Here is a 10,512-nt window from a genome sequence, read left to right as displayed (position 1 = left end):
TATTCTAAAATATTAACTTTCTTTTAGTAACGAAGAACTTCCTTATAGCAGTCTATACTAATTTGATCTTCCTTTCACCTGATATTCTCATTTTGTTGAAATAACATTGCAGATTTTTTTGTAATTATTTACTATCTAAAATGTGCCTCTCAGTAACTCTTCACAAAGTATAAAATTCTTGTTTCTCACATTTATCTTCATAAAGGAATCCTTGGAGATTGGGTTCAGAATTATGTAGTTACTTTGTGTCGCACCACATGACTAAGTCCAGAAAAGGAAGTTGTTTGGTCCATCTGAATTCACCCTACCAAAGAATTCCGACAATTCTCTCCAATCACATTTAACTGTCTACAGAATTTTTTTTTCCCTTAGATTACTATTAAAGCAGAATGTAAGCACCTGTGCCTGGTATACAAAGGACATTTGCAACACAAAAACTTTGGTTAGATCATGTACCAATTCATTTTAGAATGCTTCTATCCAGCACCAACCTAAGTAAAATCCTGAGATAAGCACCTAACTGGTGGTGGAAGGTTACTTGAAGTATACAAATTTGGATGCTACAAGAGATACAAGAATCCAAAGTGTAATTCTGACATATATCAGGTTTAGTGTGTGCCATGCAATCTTTGCCTGCTTTTGCAGTGTTACATGGCTTGACCAGCAATCTAGGCAAGACTATTTGGACTACTGTGCTCAAATTTCTATTCATAGTCCAGTCCTTTGAAGATCAATATTCTCCTTTTCAGCATATAGGAATGCCACTCTAATCCTCAGTTCTGACAGTTAGCCAGTTCTGCATTGAACTGTGTCAATTTTCAGCACTCCCCAAAAGGAAAGCTACCTCAACGTTTGGTACCTGCAGTTTTGTGATGACAAGGCTAAAGTCAGAATGTTACTGTTGTAAGTTTGAACCATTGTTTAACAAACTTCACCCACTGACATCCGGTTGTGTACCTCAAATTAAAATCATCAACTGCTACATGTTCAACATATCATATGTACAGATCATAATATGACCTTCTTCATTGGGAATTTCATAATGAATTAAATACAACTTAGTAAAATATTAATTTTAAACTGTTGATTTTTCACACTCTTTATGAAGACATGAAACTGCAACAAGTGAACATTTTCAGATGTTGCGACTTACAATTGGGACAATTTTGAAATTTAGTTGTAATTATCATAGCAACAATTAGTGTTCATAACCAGCTTCAAAGCAGGAACCCCATGTTCCTCCTCTTAAAAAAAGAGTTACACTTACATTATAACGTGTGTCAAGACCTTTGTGTCGAAGTGGCTCTCGTTGATGTAGCCTTAAGTCACCATTCACACTAAGCTGAGACCCAGCTATGGAGGATGAGAAGTAGGTATATGCCATACACTGCATTATAAATGTTGACATTCTCTGCAAACAACATTATGAAAAACTTAAGCAAATAGCATCATCACTGTGCAGTTCATGGAGTTAGAAGTAATACTGTTTTGAGAGGATTGTCAAATGCAAGGAAAATGCAGCACATTTCCAATGTAAGATTTTAATTATGACTCATTTGTTGGCAACAGCGCTTCTTGTTGACACAATGGCTGCATAGATTTGCAGTGCCAAGTGACAACAAAATGACAGAATGGCAGAATGGTGAATGACATTGAAACACTACTTCCCAACTTTCACTGGTCTGAGCAGCCCTTCTTTACATCCTGCGAAGGATGGGATGGGAGTTGAAATCTGATCTTCTGTTTTGTCACCAGTCCATCATCTACATCAGGTCAGATCAGAGTGATGCTGGAAAAGCACAGCAGGTCAGGCAGCATCCGAGGAGCAGAAAAATCGATGTTTCGGGAAAAAGCCCTTCATCTAGTCCAGTCTATCTGATGTACAAGATAAGACACACTGGGCTGTGTCCAAATGGAGGAGTTGGTCCATTGCTTTCAGCCCCATTCAGCTGCTCCCTCGGCCCAGCCAAAATAACAACTGGCAATCCCCAGAACTCACATGGCATGGTCTGATCATTGTTATGCACTGCACCTATGCACAGCTTTCCAAAAGGCAAATGGTGGGTCATCTGCAAATGCACCTTGTTATGGACCTGGCCAGACACCCTCAAAACATTTCAAGAAAGTAGCCCAGATCCTAACTTTGCTAGTTGCTTTAAGCAGATGTAATGTGGATATTTCAGGAGGGATGTAGCTGGCCCAACCACTTACTTTTAAACAAAACAGAATTTATTTGCAAGAGTGTCAAAGGCTGACCTTACAGAGGTTTATAAGATTATGAGGGACATGGATAGGGTAAATAGAGAAGGTCTTTTCCCTAGGGTGGGGGAGTCCAGAACTAGTGGGGGTATAGGTTTAGGGTGAGAGGGAAAAGATATAAAAGAGATCTAAGGGGCAACCTTTTCACACAAATGGTGGTATATGCATGGAATGAGCTGCCAGAGGAAGTGGTGGAGGCTGATACAATTGCAACATGTAAAAGGCATCTGGATGGATATATGAATAGGAAGGGTTTGGAAGGATATGGGGCGGGTACTGGCAAGAGTGGGACTAGATTAGGTTGGGGTATCTGGTCGGCATGGACGGATTGGACCGAAGGGTCTGTTTCCGTGCTGTACATCTCTATGACTCTATTACCAAATGAAAGACAAACAAAAAACAGAATACAGAATAACTTAACCTATCCAAACACCCAACAGATTATCCTAACTTAATGATGCTGTTCCAAATACTTGCGACAATCACCATAAACACTCCTTGGAATAAAATGTAAAATGAAACACAGGGTCTTACAGGAGAGATGTCAGAGACATTCAGAATGGAACACCTTCTTCCATGTAACTGTGAATTGGACCAGCAGCCTCAAAACTGACCGACTGCTTGCTCTGGCAGCCAGACTGCTAAAATCCCAAACCAAACCAGGCCAGAGAAAAGCTGAACTGGGAGAACTGGCCACTCCCCTTCCATTGAAAAAGTTTTTTTAAAACTTAAAAGCTTCTACAAGTTGATCAACCCTAGACATTTCGGAGCCTGTGTCTTTATGACCTCCTGAAAAAAAAACAAACCAAGGACACCTAACCTTGGTAGGAGCAGCATCATCACAGCTAGTGAAAAAGGCTATGTCATGGAGACGAGCATCACCTATGACATCTGCACAAGTGCACGCTGCCATCTTTGCCACCAAAATAGTCATATGGAAAATGATAGAGAATTTCAAGAAGAAGCAGACAGTAAACAGAATCTCAGCTATGCATCAATTAAAAAAGATTAGACATTAGAGATAACAAAATGCTAAACTAATGGGGCGGCCTGGTGGCACAGTGGTCAGCATTGCTGCCTCACAGCGCCAGAGACCCAGGTTCAATTCCCACCTCGGGCACCTGTCTGTGTGGAGTTTGCACATTCTCCCCGTGTCTGCATGGGTTTCCTCCAGGTGCTCCGGTTTCCTCCCAAAGTCCAAAGATGTGCAGGTCTGGTGAATTGGCCATGCTAAATTGCCCATAGTGTTAGGTGAAGGGGTAAATGTAGTGGAATGGGTCTGGGTGGGTTGCTCTTCGGAGGGTTGGTGTGGACTTGTTGGGCCGAAGGGCCTGTTTCCACACTGTAAGTAATCTAATGTAAGTAATCTAATCTAATGGCTCTGTGTATAACATGTATAACAAAGTAAACAAATTGATGGTGCATGTTGAAATAAATAAGTACAATGTTATAGCCATTGCAGAAATCTGGTTTCAGGATTGGGTCCTAAATACTGAGGGACATAAAACATTGAAGTGAAATAGTAAGTTAGATAAATGTGGAGAGCTAGCACTTAATTCAGGATGGTATTTGTGCAATAGAGATTATCTTGGCTCAGGCGATCAGGATATGCAATCCGTTTGAATAGAAATTAAGAATAGCAGGGAAAATAAGTCACTCAGGGACTGCAACTACAAAGTGGGACAAAGTTTACAAGAAGGAAACATTAGGTGCTTGGGACAAAGGGCTGGCAATAATCATGGATGACTTTAATCTCAATGTAAACTAGAAAAATCAGTTTGGCAGTATGGCCTGGATGAGTTCATAGAATATTTGAGGTAGTTTCTTAAAGAGGCTATTTTGGCCTCAACCTATATTAGACAAGTTCATACAACCATAGAGTTTTACAGTACAGAAAGAGGCCTTTGGTACATCATGTCCAGGCCAGCCATCAGCACCTATCTACTCTAGCCCCATTTTCCAGCACCTTTGCCCATAGCCTTGAATGCTATCATCCTTCAAGTGATCAAGTACTTGCCAGCATAAATATTCTGAAGCCCCTTTCACATTGATGGGAAGACAGGGTTGCACTGGAGAACCAACACGCCGTTTAAGGATCTGCATTTGTACCTCACTCCTGTCTGGTTCCACCTTCTCCAGCACTAAAAATCCTGCCAATGGTTTGTTATTTTACTCATGGTGGATAAACATTTAAACATGTATAGTCGGCTTGATATATCTCTTCTTCTACAGATAATAAAATAATGTATAATTTTAAGCCTCACTGCTTGACAGAGCAGTTTACCAGCTATTGTTAAACACTTCTAACATTATACTCAACAGAATATTGATTAACTGAAAATTAGGCAGGTCCTTCAAAAGGCAGGCAATGCATAACAACTGTCCACCACCCAAATAATAGAGCAACTTTAGAACTTACATATCGCATTAAGTAAACAGATTTATGATTGTGATGTGGACCAGTTGTGCTTTGCATCTGTTAAGGGTGTGCCTTTTTTTAAGTTAAGGTAATTTCACCAGCGTTAGACCTTCTTTACCAACAACATCTTGTGTTAAGCAGAATTTCTACCTGAAAAATGCTTAGCTTTACAATTACTTGGTTGGTAGAAGTAGAGACAGTTGTTAAAACTGATACATTTTGTGTACATGTATTCTTTAAATCCCATGGAGGAGAAAGTGAGGACTGCAGATGCTGGAGATCAGAGCTGAAAATGTGTTGCTGGAAAAGCGCAGCAGGTCAGGCAGCATCCAAGGAGCAGGAGAATCGACGTTTCGGGCATGAGCCCTTCTTCAGGAATGAGGAAAGTGTGCCAGCAGGCTAAGATAAAAGAAAGGGAGGAGGGACTTGGGGCAGGGGCGTTGAAAATGCGATAGGTGGAAGGAGGTTAAGGTGAGGGTCATAGGCCGGAGTAGGGATGGGGGCAGAGAGGTCAGGAAGAAGATTGCAGGTTAGGAAGGTGGTGCTGAGTTCGAGGGTCCGATGGTCATCATCTTGCTAACAAGTCTATTATATGGTACTTCTTCAACACATGTTCCAAATCTACTTTTTATAAAACAACCACATTACACTTAGGCACTCTCGCCAATATTCAGAGAACCCAACCTAGGTAATCAAATAAAATTCAGTGAGAACAAATTTGCTGTCTGTCATTTATTAACCCATATTTTCTCCAAGTGTCATGGATTTGGTTCTGGATTAATGCCTCTATATCTCTGCATGTCAACAATCTTGTCAGCAGTTGTCAGCAGTCCATCTTGCCTTTTCTGAACAGGGCTGTAATATTTACAAGCCTCAAATTATGTGGTAGAATTGTAACCAGAACCTTTGCAATTTTCATCCTTTTCTCTGTAGCCAGGGATGCATCCTGTTGACACTTTTAAAAAAAAACACCTCCTTTACTGTGAGAGTACAGTGATGACAGATGCAATACTTTTATTTAAGTACTTCAGCAATGCACTTAGCCTTCAAAACAAAATCCTTTTGAATCTTAGTTAGCCTATCTTTGAGTAATTTTTCACTTTTTCAAAAATAAACAGGTTTACTTTTACTTTCCCATTCATATTTACATCACCCCACATACTCCCATTACAGTTCCCTTTTTGTTTATATTTAGCTTATTTCTCAATCAGACATTAATCTTTTTCTGCTTCAGTTTAACCTTTACACCTGTGGTCATCCAAGAAACACCAGCTTTGATTGGACTATTTAAGGACTACATATAGTTCATTTGGAAATATAAACCAGGAAGTGGAAGTCTGGAGTATTAGGCTTTGTTTTTACTACATGATGAAATTTGGGTGCACAGTGGCTCAGTGGTTAGGACTACTGCCTCACAACACCAGGAATCTGGGTTCAATTCCACCCTCAGGCAACTGTCTGTATAGAGTTTGCACATTCTCCCCATGTCCGTGTGAGGTTCTGTTGGTTGTTCTATTTTTACTCCCACATTCCAGACTAGTTGAATTAGCCATGGGAAATACAGGGTTACAGGGATAAAAGTGTGTGTGTGTGTGTGTGTGATGCTTTTCGGAGGGTTGGTGCGGACTTGATAGGCCAAATGGCCTATTGTAGAGATTCTGTGATTCTATGAAAAAGCTGAACTGTGTGATCACTTAAATGTTCACACAAGAGCATATAATTTTGCTGGAAGCCAGATTTTGATATTTTTATGCAATATGCTAGCACCAGGTATCATTTAAAAATACTGTTCAGCATGTTTGTGGATTATTTGTAAATGGCAGTTTGTCACTGAACTGAGAGGGCAGTGTGTCTGTGTTGGGGGGGGGGGGGAAGAGAGAGAGAGAAAGAGAAAGATGTTGGGACTCAGACCCTCAAGCCGGTGAGCAAGCAAAAGCTCTCTCTTCTCTCCTCTCTCTCTCTGCATAAGGGGGAGTAATATTAACATTAAAGACTTCTCAAAAAGAAACAACTGCTAACTGAAGCCAAGGCCTTGACCCAACTGACTGGCTACCAACCTGAGGATTGCAGCAGTTAACAGCAATGTGATATCACCACCAAAAGCTATAAAAAAGGACTATGAGAAAGTCACCTCACTCCTCCATGCTTTTTGGTTTGGACACTGATCCACACACATTGTGATCTTTTTGCCTCTGTTTTCCACCTATGATAAATAGTTGGGCGGGAGGTTTCAGTAGCATGAAAAGTTATGAACTCAAAAGGTAAATGAGAAAATAGGATTGCCAGTTAGTGATAGGGTTGATTGTTACCAGAAAACAAAAGGAAGAGACAGAATGTGCGAATGTCACATTGTACCAAGGAGCCACAGAAGTGTAGATTTTACTCAATAATAGAACAAACATAAAAGGTCTTGTATCTTAAACAAAAATAAAAATTGCTTGTGAAATTCAACTGTTCTGGCTGCATCTGTGGGAAGAAAGCAGAGTTAATGTTTTGAGTCCAGTGATTCTTCATCAGAACTGAGAGAATCAGGAGAAAATGATATCATTGAAAAGTATAAACTTCTGACATGGTTAGACAGATGAGATACAGGAGGTCCAGAACAAGGGATGATGTTCTCAAGCTATATGATAAGTCATAAGCTGAGATGAGAGAGATTTCTTCATTTGAGAGTGGTGAATCTGTAGAATTTTCTACCACAGAAGGCCCTGGAGGTGAAGTCAGTGAATATATCTAAAGAAATAGATAGATTTCTAAGGTATCAAGGGATATGAAAAGAGAACAGCAATATGATACTGAGACAGAGATTTAGACTTGATCATGCGGAATGAGGGCTCACTGGGCAGAATGACTTACTTCTCCTGTTGTCAATGTTTCTATGCTATGTCACATGAATGTGTTAAAGCAGTATTGTAGAGAGGAAGGCAAGGAAAGGAATTATGTCAAGTGTTAAGAGTAATGCAAAATGGCAGAGACAGTAAGAGTGAGGGAGAAGAAGAGATAGATAGTTCACAAAGCAACCCTCTACAATCTGGCTAGCCAATATTGAAAGACTGGGACAGTCTGACACTATTCATGTACATAAAGCAAGGCCAACAGGAAGATCTAATAAGGTTACTTAGGAAATAAGAATAAATCTGTAGAGATACACATTGAAAAATATAAATCAGGAACAAGAGAAGGTTATTCAGTCCCTCAAGCTTGCTCTGCCATTCAATAAGATCAGGACTGATCTGATCTGCCATTCAATAAGAACATGACTGATCTGATTCAGCACTCAAGATCATGGCTGATCGGATTGTAACCTCAAATCCACAATCCTGCCTACCTCGATAACGTTTCAATCCCTTGCTTAATAAGGATCTATCTACCTCTGCTGTAAAACTATTCAAGGACTATGCTTCCATCAACTCTTCAAGGAAGAGCATTCCAAAGATTTGAGACCAACAAAAAAAAACTTTGCCTCATTTATTTTAAATGGGCAGCCCAGATTTTTAATCAATGGCCCCTAGTTCTGGATAATCCCATGATGGGAAATGTCCTCTCCACAGGACCTTCAAAACTTTATATTTTGATCAAGTCGCCAGCAGATACAAGCCTAGCATGTCCAAGCTTTCCTCTCAAGCAACCTAATATTCTATGTATTCATTTAGGAAACTTCTGCACTGCTTCCAACACATTTCTGTCCTTTCTTAAATATGTGCACAGTACCCCACATGCAATCTCACCATTGTTGAAGGATAACTTCCCTACTTTTATATTCAATTCTCCTTGCAATAAATGAAAGCATTCTATTAGCTTTCATAATTACTTGTTGTTAGGATTTGGAGATGCCGATGTTGGACTGGGGTGTACAAAGTTAAAAATCACACAACACCAGGTTATAGTTCAACAGGTTTAACTAGAAGCACACTAGCTTTTGGAGCGATGCTCCTTCATCAGGACAATCACCAGATGAAGGAGCGTTGCTCCGAAAGCTAGTGTGCTTCCAATTAAAACTGTTGGACTATAACCTGGTGTTGTGTGATTTTTAACTTTGTTGTTAGGAGATAGTGAGGACTGCAGATGCTAGAGAGTCAGAGTCAATGAAGTATGGCCCTGGAAAAAGCATAGCAGGTAAGGCAGCATCCGAGGAGCAGGGCAGTAGATATTTCAGGCAGGACCCTTTATCATCCTGGCACTATTTTCAGTGACACACTTTACCAACTCTTGTTACTTGCTGTGTCAGCATACCAACTTTATGTAATTCACGCAGAAAGACACCCACGTCCTTCATCTTAGAGCTCTGCAATCTATCACCTTTTAGATAATAAGCTATTTAAAAAAGTTTCCCGTCAAAATAGACAATTTTCCATATTATACTTTATTTGCCACACCTTTCCTAACTTAACCTATCTCACTTAATCTATCAATATATTTTGTAACCTCCTTGTATACTTTTCGGAACTTCAGTACAACCATAATATTAGCAAAGAATTATTCAATGCAGTGGAATCAATACCAATAATGCATTATCATTGAAATCTCAACAAACAAATCGCAGGTATAAATGAAAATTCAAAACAGGCTAAACCTCTGGAATTCACTGATGTTAGTTTCTAAAAATTGAATCAGTCAACTATATCCTGCATTGACTACAGAAAATAAATGCAACACCAAAAACAAACTGAGGTCCTAATTGCTTGGGAAGAAGATTGTATCGGTAGGTTGTTTGTCTCTCATCCCTTTCTAAGAATGATTTTAGAATCAGAAAGAGAATTCAGCTTTTGTTACACCAAAGTCAAGTCATGTTATTCAGGTTTAAAAATTCCCCAGTTACATTCCAAAGACTTATGGGTGAAGCTGTAGCTAAAGTGCCTGACTGGGCAACTTATTTAAATTACATCGTAATATACAGTAACATTTGAGAACAACTTGTAAAGCAAGTAAAAGATGTATTTAAGTAGCTACAAATGGCTAGCTTACTAATAAATATTGCCAAACCTGAGTTCACAAAGCAAGGGTAATCTAACTGGGACACATTGTAGAGCAAGGGTACATGTCAACAAGACCAGCAAAAGTGAAGGATTTCACAGAATTGCCTGTTCCTAAAACTAAATGGAAAAACATTTATGGGCTTGTGTGTTTTAAAAAAAAATCAGGTATAACTTTGTAGTGGCACCTTTTACAGATTTATTGCTAAAATAGACAAAAGTAAAATGGCCAAAAAAGACTGCCAAACAGCTTTGGAGAAGCTGAAGGTAATACGAATGAATGAATTGATGTTAGACTCTCCTAGCTTTATTAAACCTTTTAAAATGGGAGTTGCTGCTAGTGGATCTGGTCTTATTGCAAAATGATGAATTGGGAAAGAGAAGCCTGTAGGGTACTTGTCTAAGAGATTTAACCAGCATCAAAAGAAGGAAGAAATTAATGCAACTGTCACAAAGCATTTCTTTGTACCGAATGACCAGTAGTTAGAACAAATTTTCAGTAAAGAGGTATTATTGGCAGATAAGGTTAAGGATAATTCAAAAAGATTCTGCAAATACTTTGAAAGCAAGAAGGTAACTAGAGAGAGGATAGGGGCTCGTAAACATCAAGGAGGTCGTACTTGTGTTGAACCCCAGGAAATGGGAGACATACTAAATGAATATTTCGCATCAGTTTTTACTGTGGAGAAAGAAATGGAGTCTACAGAATGCAAAGAAATAAACTTTGATGTTTTAAAAAATCATTCATGTTACAGAAGACTAAGTTCAAGAATTCTTAATGAAGATAAAAGGTGGATAAATCTCCGGGATCTGATCTATTGTATCCAAGAACATTGTGGAAAATAAGGGAGGAAATTGTGA

The 10,512-nt window shown here is 39.2% G+C and overlaps 1 protein-coding gene across 3 annotated transcripts in view; it reads right to left on the bottom strand.

Moving 5' to 3' along the window:
• Positions 1-126: 126 nt before the first annotated feature.
• The window catches only part of tmem231 (transmembrane protein 231), a 50,805-nt gene continuing 40,419 nt past the window's right edge, over positions 127-10,512 (bottom strand). For 2 of the 3 annotated variants that reach the window (XR_006314096.1, XM_043706720.1), the window contains one exon: positions 5,169-5,633. Coding sequence is in view for 2 of the 3 variants with exons in the window: in XM_043706720.1 (XP_043562655.1) it covers positions 5,502-5,633 (132 nt within the window). In the remaining variant the exon portion in view is untranslated. Of the gene's footprint in view, positions 860-1,267; positions 1,412-5,168; positions 5,634-10,512 lie in introns of those variants that run through there. The other variant, XM_043706719.1, reaches the window with a different exon arrangement.

This window comes from Chiloscyllium plagiosum, chromosome 17, assembly GCF_004010195.1.
Source record: "Chiloscyllium plagiosum isolate BGI_BamShark_2017 chromosome 17, ASM401019v2, whole genome shotgun sequence".
Lineage (NCBI taxonomy): Eukaryota > Metazoa > Chordata > Chondrichthyes > Orectolobiformes > Hemiscylliidae > Chiloscyllium > Chiloscyllium plagiosum.
Note: the sequence above shows the minus strand (reverse complement) of the source record. Positions and strands in the feature narration are given on the sequence as shown.